This window comes from Vigna umbellata, chromosome 8, assembly GCF_029865625.1.
Source record: "Vigna umbellata cultivar VRB3 chromosome 8, Vumbellata_1.0, whole genome shotgun sequence".
Classification (NCBI taxonomy): domain Eukaryota; kingdom Viridiplantae; phylum Streptophyta; class Magnoliopsida; order Fabales; family Fabaceae; genus Vigna; species Vigna umbellata.
This window is the reverse complement of record NC_142172.1, coordinates 24,683,606-24,699,631: the sequence shown is the minus strand read 5'-3', so window position 1 is coordinate 24,699,631 and position 16,026 is coordinate 24,683,606. Positions and strand designations below refer to the sequence as shown.

The window sequence follows — 16,026 nt, the reverse complement described above, 5'->3', positions numbered from 1 at the left end:
TATATGAGTACTAAATGTCTTATTAGAAACTCCAAATAAAGAATTGATTTAATTTGTGTAATATAACATTATTTTTGTTAACACGCTTTTAATAAAAGCAACTTACTAAAATATGTTTTATCGCAAACTTAGTTGGTAAAATGTTACATATACAAAATAAACATATAAAAACACTCTGTAACCTGACGTGTATGTAATATAATTAAATAGTGATAAAGAAATATGATATAATTAAAATATGCTAGGGCATGCTAAAATCACTTGTTTTCTTCCCTTGATGGCTAGGTCTAGGTGGTTGTGGCCTCAAAGTCATGAAAAGGGTATGCAATACCCACAATATTCCAGAAAGTATTTGGACTTTTTCAAATGCGTGACGATGGTTACAACGATAACTCAAGAAAATCATGTTTTGTTCCATTAGACAGATAACAACTGGTGATTGCATTAATTAAATTTGCATAAAATTTAATTTTCTTGGCCTTTTTCAATCAATTATTAAGATAAAAACTTTAATTTAGAGGGAAAATAATATTAAACGTACTTGATTAAGTTTTTAATCAAGTAAAAATATAAAAATGAGGTTTTTAATTTCCTTAATCAATTTAAAGAAGAAAAAAGGTGTTAGGTAGGTCATCAATTCATCGATCCCACAGTGATTTAATTAAGAAAAATAGAAAAAATATATTTTTCTGAGTCCCAATATATATGCAATTTAAAAATAAGCATCTCTTTGCTTTTAGGAGAAAAAAAAAGTGAAAGATTAAAAGACACAAGTGTAAGTATCTTTGGTGAAAAAAGAAAATAAGTCATAAAGACTAAAGAGGGATATTTTGTGTGGATAGAACTAGCTTGGATAAAAGATTTTATTCTACATTTTTATATATTGGGGTACTCCATGTTGTTTAGTGAAGTATCTATTGGAGTTTTTTTAAGTTGTATCCATCTTGTTAGAGAAAAGAATATTTTTTGTTGATATTTGGAAACTCCAAAAAGAAAACTTGTGGCGTACATATTAATTTTTATTAGCGGAAGATTTTACCTCACTAGGATTTTTCCTTCATATTAAAGTTTTCCATATTAAAAGGTTTTTGTGCTTGTTCATATCTCCCTTCTCTACTTTGAGCATCTCATTGCTTTGCAAATTATTCACATAGAAAATAATTGATTTGGGTTTTATTTTCACTTATTATTTGTTATTTTTGTTATCTTTTCAACATTTGGTATCAGAGTTCTAGTTAGGAGTTTTGGTTTGTTCTCTGAATATGAGAGATAATGATGGTATTGAAACCATGATTAAATTGTATTCTACAAATTATTGAACATGGAAATCCTGCATAGAAATTTTGTTATTTTGCAAAGACTTGTATGAACCTATCAAGGAACAAGATGTTAAACCAACAGATTCTTATGGGGATTGAAAAAAAAAAATAGGAAGACTATTGACATGATTAGGCAATGGATAGATCAATCTATTTATCATCATGTATTAGGTCAGACTCTTGCTTACAATTTACGGAAGAGATTAAATGAGTTGTTTAAGTCTAAAAATTCCTTAAACAATGCATTCCTTATTACAAAGCTAGTAAACTTGAAAAACAAGAATGGTTCCTCCATGGCAAAGCACTTGAATAGATTTTAGAATATGGTGAAACAACTAATCACTATGAAAATTGTATTAGATGATGAACTAATGAAAAATTGACTTTTGACATGGTCAAGGACAACCTCCTACATGAAGAAACTACAAGGAAGGGTAGTAGTAAGGTTATCTCCTATACTTGAAAAAAATTGTATTGAAATTCTCATAGACTTAATAATCGTTCACAAAGATTCAATGATCATTAACAAATCAAGAGGGAACTCAAGGCCAAAAGAAAGATATCACATGTTTCCATTGAAAATAAACAAAGACATATGATTAAAGAGTGTAAGATTCTCAAGCAAGAGAGATCAAGGGATAGAGGAAATAATAATAATAATAATAATAATAATAATAATAATAATAATAATAATAATAATAATAATAATAATAATATAATAATAATAATAATAATAGTAATAATAATAATAATAATAATAATAATAATAATAATAATAATAATAATAATAATAATATAGGAGAAGATATAGCTAAAACCACTACTGTAATTGTGTTTGATGGTGAAATTGTCATTGTTTATGAAGATGACTTTGTTAATCTCATCAGGGCAATAGTATGAATGGGTTATTGACTCAACATTTCATGTTACCCCACATTGTGATTATTTTTCATCTTGTACGGTTGAAGATTTAGGTCATATGAAGATGGAAAATCAAAGGTTACATAAGGTTATTGACATTGCTGAAATCGAGTTAGAGACTAATATTGAATGCAAGATGAATTTAAAGAACATTAGACATATCCATTATATTCTCCTTAACTTAATTTCTATACAATTACTTGATGAATATGATTATCAAAATTCCTTTGGTGATGGAAAATTGAGGTCCACTAAAGGGGAAATGGTGGTAGCAAAAGAAGAGAAGCAAAATACTCTTTATTGTACATCAACAAAGTTGTCTACGCCTTAAATGAATGCAATTGAGGAAACTTCCATAGAACTATGGCATAAATGACTTGGTTACTTAAGTGTAAAGGGCCTTGCTACACTTGAAAGATAGGGGTTTCTTCTATTAAAGGTAAATCTCTTGAAACTTGTTGTAATTGTCTTTTTGGTAAGCAACATAGTATTTCTTTTTTCACTTATCTTCCACATAGAAGACCACATGTATTAGATTTAATTCTCACTGATGTTGGCACTATGAATGCTAAATCAATTAGTAGTTGCTCTTATTTTGTTAATTTTATTGATGACCATTCTAGAAAGGTTTGGGCTTTTATTTTGAAATCCAAAGACTAGGTACTTGATGTGTTCAAGCATTTACATTCAAGTATTAAACGAGATACAAACAGGCTGTTTAAATGTGTTAAAGCATATAATAGTGTGGGTATAAGGGATTTTGAGCATTATTACAAGGCGCATGGCATCAAGCTTGAGAAGATAGTTCCAAAAGACACCTTAGCACAATGAAGTTGTTGAAAGCATGAATCGCACAATTAATGATAAAATTAGATGCATGTTTTCTCATGCAAAATTGCCTACAGCTTTTTTGGTGAGGCATTAAGAACTACAATGGACCTAAATAACCTTTCTTCTTCTACTCCTCTTTATGGTGATGTTCCTTAGAGGGTGTGGAATTAGAAAGATGTTTCTTATAATCATTTGAGAGTGTTTGATTATAAAGCATTTGTTCACATCCTTATAGGTGAAAGTTCTAAGCTTGATGGAAAGTCTAAATAATGCATCTTCCTTGGTTATAGTCATGATGATTTTGGTTATGGATTTTGGGATTCAGTTGATAAGAAGATTGTTAGAAGTTGAGATCTTATTTTTCTTGAGGACTAACCATTGAAGATATTGACAAGAAAGAAAAGACAAAATATGTATTCTTGTTGAGCTAGAACCTCTTGTCGGGGCTGTTGATCATTTAGGAGATATGAATGCAGATTTAGATAATGAAGTTTATATGCTCAAGACTAAAGTAAATGAACCAACTGAAGTAACTCCTCTTGAACCACCTGTGAGCCTTTCTTGAGAAGATCTAGAGAGACGTCATGCATAAAATTATTTCCCTCATGAGTTTGTGTTGTTGAGTGATAGGGGAAAGCTTGAAAGTTACAAAGAAGTTATGTCACATAAAGAGAAAGGACAGTGGTACAAAGTCATGGAAGAGGAGATTAAATCCTAGCATGTGAACCATGCCTTTGAATTGGTGAAGTTACCTCAAGGCAAGAGAGCATTGAAAACTAAATGAGTGTTCAAATTGGGAACAAATGAAAATAAATCATAACCAATGTATAATGTAATGTTGGTTGTGGAGGGCTTTAGTCAAAAAAAGGGAATTGATTTTCAAGAGATATTTTACCCATGGTTAAAATTAGAGTTGTACTTGGCTTAACAATAACTTTAAATCTAGAAGTTGATCAACTTGATGTGAAAACAACCTTCCCTCATTGTGACTTGAAGGAAGATATCTATATGGAACAACCTAAAGGTTTTGTAGTAAAAGGTAAAGAGAATCTTGTTTGCATATTGAGAAAGAGCTTGTATGAGCTCAAACAAGCTCCTAAAATTTGAATCCTTCCTAATGAATACGGGTATGATAAAACTTCTTCTCATCATTGTGTTTTTTAGAACAAATTTCCTAATAAAAAATATTATTCTCTTGCTTTATGATGATGACGTTGATAGTTAGTCATGAAAAGAATGAGATTCAAACTCTCAAAAGATAGTTGAACAAGTCCTTTGCAATGAAGGATTTAGGTTCTACAAAATAAATCCTTGACATGAGAATTGTTCATGACAAGAAAAATGAAGAATTATGGCTATCCAACAAAAGTGTAGGTATTAGAGAGATTTAATATGAAAAGTTCTAAATTTGTTAACATTTCATTTGTAGGTCACTTCAAGTTGAGCTCAAAGTAATGTCCTACAAATGAGAATGAGAAAGAAGAAATGTAGAAGATTCCATATTCATCTATAGTTGGTATAGTTTGATGTATGTCATAGAGTGTAGAAGGTTAGACATTGCTCATGTTATTGGTGTTGAGTTGTTTCCATGTTAATCTTGGGAAAAAGCATTGGCAAATTGTGAAGTAGATACTTAAGTATCTCAAAGGTACTTTTAGAGTTTGTTTATGCTTTGGAAGTGGTAAGCATGTGTTAAATGGTTATACAAATGCAAACATGGCTAGTGATGTGAATTCTAGGAAGTTTACTTTTGGCTATATGATGACTTTTACAGGGGAGCAATATCATGGAAATCCATACTACAAAAATGTGTTGTTATATCTTCTACAGATGCAGAATATATTATGGTTACAAAAAATGCTAAGGAGTTCTTGTGATGCAGAAATTCCTACAAAAGATGAGATTATCACAAGAAAAATATGTTTTGTGTTGTGATAATCAAAGTGTAATCCATCTTAGAAAGAACTCGACTTTTCATTACAAAATGCGTTAGAGATAAAACAATTATGATTAGATAAAATTTATATTGATGAGAATGGGTCAGATATGATGACAAAGATCTTACATTCAAGAAAATAAAAAGGAGGTATTTTTTCTTATGGGTTCCCATTATGCATTGTAAATATGAGCAATATGGATACAATTTTTTTGGAGAGAAAAACAAAGTGAAAGATAAGATACAAGTTGTGAGTGTCTCAAGTGAAAAAAGAAAATAAGCCACAAAATAGTAAAAAAAAAAGAATAGAGCAACCAGTTTATCCTATATAAGTATGTGCAGAGAATATCTTGGAGAAAAGGTTTTATTCTACATCTCATATATTAAAATTTTCTCTATTGTTAATGAAGTATCTACTAGGGTTTTATTGTATTATTATCTACTTGTTGATAAAGAAAATATTTTATTTTGATTATTTGATGTTCCCATAAAACTTTTGATATAGCCATTAATTATTTTTAATGAAAGATTTTACACATTGGGTCCCATGAATTCTTTCTATGTTAAGATTTTCTCACCTTAAAAAGTTTTGATGCATGTTCTTTTCGTCTTTTCTATTTTGAGTATATTAACTTTTTACATATTATTTATATAAAAAAATTGGTTTGAATTTTACTAGCAATTTGTTATTTGTTATTTTTATTATCTTTTCCATAAAAAAATTTATTATATGAAAAGAATCTCGCTAACCAGTTTTATAAAATTATTAGCTAAAAACTGATAAATGTTATTTTTTATTGATGGATTAGGTTTTCTCATAAAAACTTACAAATACATCCGAGTTGAAAGATGTCAGAACCAGTAAAATCCAAGCACGTGTCGTTACTGGAATTCACGTGTCAAGAGGGAGGCTCGACACTCAGATGACGAATGTCAGGTGTCAAGCGAAGGGGACCCGGAAATCAGTCAGTGGAAAGCATGTGTCGACAGATGAGGAGACGTCCGTTTTGAAGTGTGAAGCAAAACTTGGATTTTCAGAAAAACCTACCCCACTCTCTGCATGCACCCTCTTTTCAAAATTTCTGAAGAATCACATTCTCTCCTCCTTCTCTCTACATCCTCTTCATCTTCTCTATGAGAAAACACTCATTTTCTCTTCTCCGATCACTATTCCGGCACCATAGAAGCACTTCCGGCGTCAAGAGCTTCCAGATAAACCGTTCGATTTGTGTAGCTAGGCTGGTAAGTCCTTCTCTTCGCTCTGTCGTTCGTTTTCCTAAACATGCAAACCCAGTTCTGGGTTTGTGTGTTGATCACCATTCTTAAAATGAGTGGTTCTGATAGTGTCAGGTTGTCAATTGGTGTAGTTGGAATTGTCGAGCGTTGACGGTAGAAGAATCTGTAGTGGTGAAATTGTATTTCTGCGTCTGGAACGTACGTTCACGCTCAGAGGTAAGGGAAGCTTATCTAATTTAATTGTATGTTGTTTGTACGTTCGTTGATAATGAATGCATGTTGTTGAGTGGTTGAATGTATATAAAGTGGGAATGGTGATATGCTTGTTTACATGGAACATGATTATTTACGATGATATAAATGGTATGAAAATTGATTACAATATGAATTTATAAAGTATGAAATTATGTATTAAGACATGAGTTGAAGATAAATGAGATCTGAATATGAAATTTTTACTATGATAAAGTACGTTCGTTACTGAACGATCATTGACTGTTCGGTTTTTCTGGTGAACATAGTTAAAATGGGATTCTTTCATTTGGAGAGAATCCTAGTGTAGGACGAGCGCCCTCGTGTGGTAATACTATGCTTGAGCGTTCGGCCAAGCATAGTTGTGCCTGAGTCTATTGTGATAAACTCAATATATATATATATATATATATATATATATATATATATAATTGCATATTATTGTTGTTCGTAAACACCACTTCAATAGTATATTAATATATCTATCAAGCCTTTTATTAGAAGTTTATTAGTGCTCGGTCTTACACCTAGCGCTCATATTGAGTAGTGCTCGGTCTTATACCAAATTTCTTGTATAATCAATCTTGGTGAAATAGCGTTCGTCCAACTTCAGTAGAATTTTCCTTTACCATGTTCGGTCATTTACTGGCATTGGATTTCTGTATGTGAATTACTCTAAATATGGTTCGTTAACGTCTTGACGTGTCTACATTCATTGGATTCGGCCTAGAGCCTCCATACTTGATTTATTCTTTGAGTATTGGTTTGAACTCACGAGAGTCAGTTCATTCAACTGATTTACGTAGTGAATAACGTTCGTCATATAGAATATGATAGTACTCGGTTTATTCCTAAACCTAATCGTAACTCTCTCGGTCTTATTCTGATCTGGAACGGGCGACTTCTTGGTCTCGTCCACAGTGTTCATCCTCGTTCTTAGTGAGGACTGAACGTTCGGTATTTGATGGTCTTAACATTGATGATAAAGATGAAAGTAAAATGATGGATAATAAATGATGAATAGTATATGAGATGGAGGAAACGTTGTGATTTTTTAATGAGCGTTCCGGGGAGGAACGAGATGACTATTGAAATTGTAAAGTATGAATGTGGTAATGCTTAGCTGGCGGTTCATCCTGATGTTTCGTGAGTACTCGTCCTCACGTAGAGGAGGGTAGGTCATGTGTGGGAACGGCAGGAGGTCCTAGTCCTTAGGGGTACTTTGGACGGAACGGACTAACCTCGGGTGGTAGCTGATGAGAGTATTCCAATTACTACATCACCCGGGTGCACGAACGTCGTAGCTACATAGAATTCATATCGTCCGGACTGTCAGTCTAGTAGTAGGCATTGTTTGAATCATATGTTGAAATGCACTTGATGTGTTTGAATATGATAAATGTTTGTTATTATTTGAATTAAATTACATAAGCTTACCCTGCGTTTTCTGTCGTGTCTGGTTTTGTACGTCCGTCCTTGTTATTGCAATGATCATCCGTGTGGATGTGAGCAGAAGGAGAAGAGCTGTTGGAAGAGGCGCTGGAAGAAGAAAATTTGGAAGAAATCGAAGTCAAGACCGAAGAGTAGGACGTTCGGTCAATAGTTTAGTTATAGTAAGGAGATCATTCGATCACCTTCCCTTTTGTTAAGAATGGTCGTTCGGTATTTACTTTTATAAACCGTTCGGTCAGGTTTGCTTATCTTGTACGGTTTAAATTGTAACTCTTTCTGTAAGGGCGTTCGGCCATGAGCGTACGCTCGACTCTAATGTATGACTGATCTGGATTACTATTAATGTGATTATTCTATTATATAGTTTATTACTGTATTTTGGGATGTTACACAAGACGAAAAGTCTATTTCAAATTTCTTATATTTTATTTTCTAATAGCTGTGATTTAGAGTAGAGCTTATTATTAGGTAATATTATTGTTTACATATTATAAAAGGTCAAACGTAATAACCAATTTATTTGAGAAAATTGTCAGGACAAAACAAAAATAAGTTGCTTTATCAATTAAAACTAATTTTCCAAAAATTATTATCTCTTTTAAATAGTATATATATATATATATATATATATATATATATATATATATATATATATATATATATTTCATAAACATATTTTAACAGTATTGAAAGCCTTCGTCATAAACGAATAACAAGTTTATTTTAATTTAGGAAGAAAATGATTTGTTTTAGTAACAACTTTAAATATTAATGTGGTTTTTATTTTTGTGTGCGTTAATTTTTTGATTTTTGATTTATTTTTTTGACAAATATTAAAATTAAATTAAAAAAATCTAAATTAAGTAAACTTGACAGAGACACGTTAATATTTATTGGAAGATGTTTGAAGGCGTGAAAGTGATGTGATTAATAACAATTTAACTTCCACTTGAACACGATAATATTTATTTTATTTTATTGGAAGACGAAGCTGATGGACCACTCCGTTTTGGCACATTCCTTTCCGCTTGTAATAAATGACGTCCATGATGCCGCCGAAACCAGAGAGCGAACGCCAAATGTTGTGTGAATCGATGGAAACACCAAACATATGCTTCACCAACGCTTTCATGCTCACTTTCTTACTTCTGAATTTGGCATTGGAAACAACCGCCGGCGCTGATACCTATAGCAGAGATGATTTCCCGGCCAATTTTGTTTTCGGTTCCGGCACCTCTGCTTACCAGGTTTCATTTATTCATCTCAATCATCATTTTCTTCTATCATTCTATCATATTATATTACAGTAACAACAATTCATTCATCTAAACGTCTTGTTGTTGTTATTGTAAATAGATAGAAGGAGCTGCTAACGAGGAGGGAAGAAGTCGTAGCATATGGGATACCTTTGCGCACGCTGGTTCCTTTCCTTCCCTATTCATTCTTTCTTCTCTCCATCCTTCTTACCAGTTTTATATAGATTACATTTTTCCTATTTTCGAAATTCCGTACAATAAACAAAATTAAGGTAATATATATTTTTTAAATAAAGTGTGATATGAAATTTTTTTATTCTTTTACTGTTTTCAAAAATATTAACATCAATATCAATAATAATATGTAATTATAATTTAATTATGAGATTAAGGTTTAACATTTGATAAGATCACTCACTACGTAATTAACTTTTATTCAAAGTTCATTGTTATTTATAATCTACTTTTTATTTATATATATATATATATATATATATATATATATATATATATATATATATATATATATATATATATATAAATCTGTTAATTTATATAACCATTTAAAGTCGATCAAATTGTAGTTGATAAAAATACTCATATATTATAGATGGTAAATTTTAAGATTGAAAATACGGACTTACACCTCCCTTCTGTTCCTCCAAAAATTTTAAATTTATCCTTTTCATTAATAATTATCAGTGTTCGAAAAGATTAATACTTCACCAGTGTTCAAATGCTAGTTAAATTATTTTCTTTTACTTAATCGCTAATCAAATATTGGTTAATTTTATTTTAATCTAATTTTTTATTTTAATTAAATAATAATAATAAAATATATTAAAAAAATTAAAAATTTAATGTTTTAAATTAAAAAATTATTTACTTAAATTTAATAATCAAAAAGCTATGTTTTTAATATAATAAATATTTAATTAATTTAATATCTTTAATATAATTAAATATATATTAATATTTTAATTCATAAAATATTATTTACTAAAAAAATAAATAAAATATATTATAAAATTAAAACAAAAAATAAAAAAGATACGTTGTTAACCGTAATTGAAAATACGGTTAACATATAAATAATTCAAATTGAATATGTGAACCTATTTACGGGATAACATAAATAATTCAAATTGAATATGTGAACCGAATTTTCAAATACGGTTAATATATTTTTTCCATTTTTTCTTTTAATTTTTAATATATTTTTATTTAAAAAATAATATTTTATAAATTAAAATATTAATATATATTTAATCATATGCAAAATATTAATTTAGTTAAACATTTATTAAATAAAATATATTTATTTATTATTGAATTAAAGCAAATAAAATCTTTTATTTATTATTTTTTTAATTTTTTCTCTTAATTTAAAGTATTAAATTTTATTTTATAATGTATTATTATTATTAAATGAAAAATAAAAAAAGTAAATTGAAAGAAATTAAAAAATGTCTTAACATCTTAGGTATTAACCAACATTCGAACACTTGTGATTATTTAAAAGTGATATATTAAGAATTATTGGAGGTGCATAAGAAACATTGGAGATGCAAGAAAAGAATTGTTCTAAAAATATTTGAATAATTTTTTATTTTTTTATTTTAAATTAAAAATAAAAATTATTAAAATATTATGTATTTAAATTAAGGCATGAATAAGAAATTTTTTGTCAATTAAAATTGGATATATTTTTAGAAATTACATAAATTAAAAAAACTCATATATATATATATATTTATATATATATATATATATATATATATATATATTAATATAAATGGTATTATATTAATATACCAATTACACATATTGATATATTAATATAATACAATTTAAATTTATGTTTTCATAAATTAAAATTAATGTATATATTTTTTCAAATATACTAAAATATGAATTATATAATCATTTTATTGTTATTATTATTCAATTTTAATAAAAAAAATTGGTATAAATAATGATATAAAATTATAATTTTATGATATGATTGATAAATATATGTGACAAATCTTATGTTAAAGGTTTCATTTCTGTAGATTATATTATATTAATTTAAAGTTATTTAATGTTTTTGTATATATTAAAAAATAAATAATCTAATTTATTTTTTATTGTTAAATAAAATTTCACATGATTAATTATAATTATATAAAATTATAATTTAATACTTTTATCTATATAATTCGTTTTTATATCAAGTTAACTGTGTATTATTTGGTAAAAGTTATGTAACTCTCGTTATATCATATATTAGACTCTTTTATTATTTTTTTTCATTATCTTTCAATGAGATTTTTCAAAACTTACTTTAATTTGACAGTTTTTTCCCAATAACTTTTAATGAACAGGATATGTGCATGGAGAAAATGGAGACGTAGCGTGTGATGGGTACCACATGTATAAAGTGAATACGCTCGACCCTAATACGTTTTTAGGTTAAATAAATTTTGTTGAGTTGTGAGAAAATCTTAAATTAGTTTTTTTCTTTATGTCTTTCAAATTGATTTTTATTTTTAATTTTTTTATTTAATTAGAGTTTTTTGTTACTGTTTCATTAACATAGTTAAAGATGTGTCTTGTTTTAATTTTTGAAATATTTTTTTGAAAACTTTTACTTTTTAGTTTTTCCTTTTAAATTTACCATGTGTCAAAGGGGCATATGAAATGATAATAAAAATGTGATCTTACATGCTAAGTAACAATGACACCTAACCAAACATGATAACGAGTGATATTGTTACATGAGTCGAATGAATGACAGTTTGATAAATTATTATATTTTTTAAAAATAAAAAGAAATAAAAATATTTAAAGAAAGTAAAAAAATCATTAATTAGTAAGTGACATATCTTTAATAGTATTTTTATGATAAAGGAAAAACCTAATTATATAAAAAATTTCAAATATTAATCGAAATGACTCGTTATATTAAAATTTCGAAAATAAAAACCAAAATAGAAACATAAAAAAATGGAACAAATTTGATATTTGCTTTCAAAAACGAATGAAATGATTTAACATGACCATAATACAAAGTTTAGCTACTGTTTTGTTCAACCGTTAAACCATCACTGTAGCATCGTTTGATTTAAAATTTTCCCTAAAATATATGTAATGCAGGAAGATGTGAAGCTGATGGTGGAAACAGGACTTGAAGCCTATAGATTTTCCATTTCTTGGTCCAGACTATTACCAAGTATGATTCTCAACAGAAGCCCTTGAATTTTATTTTATATATCTATATATCTTGGTAGGGTAAAACTTTTCTCAACACTTTGAAAAAGCTTTAATTTCTCCTCAGATGGTAGAGGACCCGTCAATCCCAAAGGATTGCAGTACTACAACAATCTCATCAATCAGCTTATCAGCAATGGTTATACTTCAATTCGAGTTTCTAATTAGCTTGCAAAATTATCCATGAATTCGCTCAAAATAAATAAAGCAATTTGAAATTTATTCTAATTCTACAACTGATATAGTTACCCTATTTCTCTGGAGCAGGTATCCAACCACATGTCACACTACACAACTATGACCTTCCACAGGTTCTTGAAGATGAATATGGAGGATGGGTTAGTCGTCACATCATGTATGCCTCCGATCTCTCGCACCTTATTTGGAAATTCTATCATACAAGTTCGTTACAATAAATTATGAACTGAATCGATAAAGGGTTCCGATAGGTTGAGACCTTTTCAAATTTATACTCTTGTGCCACCTCTATTTTTATTAATTTTTGTAATTTAATAATTTAATTTATATTTTATTTTTACGTAGAATTGTTAAATTGATAAAGGGAAGTAAAAGAAAATGTGGATTGTCAAATTAATTTTTTTCAATCGATAAATACTAATTGATAAGTTACTTGGATTAAATGCAGAAGAGACTTCACATACTATGCTGATGTATGTTTTAGAGAGTTTGGCTACAGAGTTTTGTATTGGACGACTGTCAACGAACCCAACGTTTTTTCCTTTGGTGGGTATGATCAGGGAAGTTCACCACCTCAACGATGTTCTCCCCCATTTTGTGCTATAAAGAGCAATAGGGGCAACTCGACATATGAACCCTACTTGGCAGTTCATCATATTTTGTTAGCTCACTCTTCAGCGGCCAGATTGTACCGGAGAAAATACAGGGTATGTCATCTAATCTTACATAAATGGCAAAATCTTCAGCAAATATACTTAGCGTTAATGTTCTCCTTTTCTAAGAAACTTATGTAACATTGCAGCACAAACAACATGGATATGTTGGTATCTCTGTCTACTCGTTTGGGTTTTTTCCTCAAACAAATACAGAGAAAGACAGGGTAGCAACTCAACGAGCCCGTGACTTTTTCGTTGGTTGGTAAGCAACAGACCCTACAATTGGTTTGTTTTACTTTTTTCTTCTCCTTGTTCTTAATTTGTTCCATTAAGTATGACTTTCTATGGTTAACCTATTCTGATGCTATTCTATCTTCTTAAAGATTGCTTTCTTTAATTGGACATACCAATATTTCCTAGAATAATAAACACGGCAGCTTTACAAGTATGCTTTGCTATTGCAGGGTTATGGAACCCTTGCAATATGGAGACTATCCAATTTCCATGAAGACAAATGCAGGCGTAAGAATTCCGGCTTTCACAACTCGTGAATCTGAACAAGTCAAGGGTTCATTTGACTTTATAGGAGTCATTCACTACACCAACATCAATATCACAGACAATTCTGACACCCTTAAGAACCAATTGAGAGATTTCAACGCTGACATGGCTGCAAAGTTTTGTAAGTACTTCTTCAGGCTAAAGGATAGTGAATTTAGTAAGAGATTAAAGTGTTAAACATTTAAGTATGAATGTACAGTATATAATGAAAGAAGTACTTATAAACACTTAATCTTTTAGATCATAGGTGGTATCATTACATATGGATTTGTTCAACTTTTTAAGTTTCGCACATTTACCATTTCACTCTAACAATAATGTAATACCCCTTACATAACCTAATGATCTATTGGATATTATAAAAAAAATAATATAAAGTTGGGCAACGTTGAAGAATGATTTATCAGTCTAATGACTTGCCATTTTTCTGGTTTTGCAGCAGGATTGGATCTATTTTCAAATGAAGAGGTAACAATAAAGTATAAAGTCATGTAAACTGGTTCTACTTTTTAGAGTATCCATTGTGCAAATAACTGACTTTTCCTTTTACTTGACTCAGTACCCTGTCACACCGTGGGGTTTGCGGGAAGAATTGAATAATTTCAAGCTCCTTTATGGCAATCCTCCTATATTCATTCATGAAAATGGTTTCTCTCTCTCCCTCTCTCTCTTAGATTACGTATAATTGCAATGAATACTGTATAGTAAAATCAACCTTTGATGTTATACGGATTGCATATTAAGCTTGGGATTATAGTTCTGTTGCTATAAGCAAAGCAACTTGATTACATTAGGCATTTTTTTTTCAATCTTGCTCATTCCTGCTTATGTACTAATACTTATGTATCAATCGTAAATTAGGAAATCCTGTTGATGATATCTAGTTTACTCATGTGGAAGATGGTAAGTTTAAATGATTGAGCGAGTTACTGATTAAATTTTGGGTTGTTAGGTCAACGGACAGCAAGCGATTCATCACTACAAGACGTGTCAAGGGTGAAATACTTGCATGGATATATTGGTGTAGTGCTCGATGCCTTGAGGTATGTTACCACTGCTCTAATTCATGTAATAAATATATCATTGTTTTTTTAATCACTTCCATCTAGCTTTTGTTTTTGACTCTGGAATCTAAATTATGGATAACTAGTCTATTGAACTATACTGTTTATGACTAATCTTGAGAAGTGACTCATGTAAATAATTTATCAAACATGCCCAGAACACACACTGACAAGCAACAGAACACAAATCCTTGAACTAGAAGAAACCAAGTAGTTATCATTAGATTATAATACAGTGGTTTATTTTTTCTGTAAGTGTTCCCATAAACACCTCTGATGCGTTCTCTGATATTCTGCATCACCCCAAAATTTGTCAGAGATGGATTAAACATAAAGGGGTATTTTGCCTGGTCTTTCTTGGATTTGTTCGAGTTGTTGGATGGATACAAATCTAGCTTTGGCCTATACTATGTTGATAGGGATGATCCAGAGTTGAAGAGACACCCAAAGCTCTCTGCAAAATGGTACAGCCGATTTTTGAAGAACAGAAGCACTTCTATAGTTGGAACTGTTGAACTTGAGAAGGATCCCTCACTCGTTTCAATTGGGCATTTATTTGAGTAGGTTCTTTGTTTGTTATCACGAATAAGTCATTGCACAGAGGTGTTATTAGTATGCTTACTTTCCCTTAAATGCATAAGAATAAGATACCTGGGCATATTTCAATTCAGATGGTGAAGAAGGATAGAGAGGCCTGGCAAGTAAAGCCGCATAGGTAATGTATAACATACAATAGACTTTGTATGACATACCATATGATATGCCATGCTAAAGACAAGGGGATTTCAAATGACAGTATAGTTTTTGGCAGTCATGTGTTTTTGTACTCACTTTCCTCTTTCCTCTACTTTTTTTTCCACGGTAGTTATTGATAGCTTTTATGAAGCATTTGTCCACATTCGTAAAGAGCTAATTGGATTTGAAATAACTTTGTCCCACACATTAATAATTTAAGAATAAATTTATTTTTATCTTCAATTGTCTTCTATTGTAAATAATTAAATTGACCAAAAAGAGAAATATAAATTTCTCTAAGGAAAAATAAAAACTTAATAACAAAGTTTTCTATTGTACATTTTTTTTTCTTTATGC

At 29.7% G+C, this 16,026-nt stretch overlaps 1 protein-coding gene across 2 annotated transcripts; it reads left to right on the top strand.

Moving 5' to 3' along the window:
* Positions 1-8,969: 8,969 nt before the first annotated feature.
* Positions 8,970-15,748, top strand: LOC124848098 (hydroxyisourate hydrolase-like). 2 transcript variants are annotated; one of them, XM_088096283.1, is made up of 13 exons: positions 8,970-9,194; positions 9,304-9,367; positions 11,570-11,625; positions 12,342-12,417; positions 12,523-12,594; positions 12,723-12,810; positions 13,102-13,360; positions 13,456-13,571; positions 13,774-13,991; positions 14,310-14,338; positions 14,430-14,517; positions 14,823-14,913; positions 15,252-15,748. In XM_088096283.1, exons 1-13 carry the CDS (start codon positions 8,985-8,987, stop codon positions 15,496-15,498), a joined length of 1,614 nt encoding a protein of 537 aa, XP_087952409.1. In that variant the 5' UTR covers positions 8,970-8,984; the 3' UTR covers positions 15,499-15,748. The 2 variants fall into 2 exon arrangements, with proteins under 2 accessions (XP_087952409.1, XP_087952410.1); XM_088096284.1 differs by lacking the exon at positions 11,570-11,625 and having other exon boundaries at positions 9,148-9,194.
* Positions 15,749-16,026: the final 278 nt, after the last annotated feature.

Coding starts and splice junctions, on each gene's coding strand:
- LOC124848098 (XM_088096283.1), top strand. CDS start 8,985: ATGACGTCCATGATGCCGCCGAAACCAGAGAGCGAACGCCAAATGTTG. Junction 9,195..9,303: donor CCGGCACCTCTGCTTACCAG/GTTTCATTTATT, acceptor TATTGTAAATAG/ATAGAAGGAGCTGCTAACGA. Junction 12,811..13,101: donor TGGGTTAGTCGTCACATCAT/GTATGCCTCCGA, acceptor GATTAAATGCAG/AAGAGACTTCACATACTATG.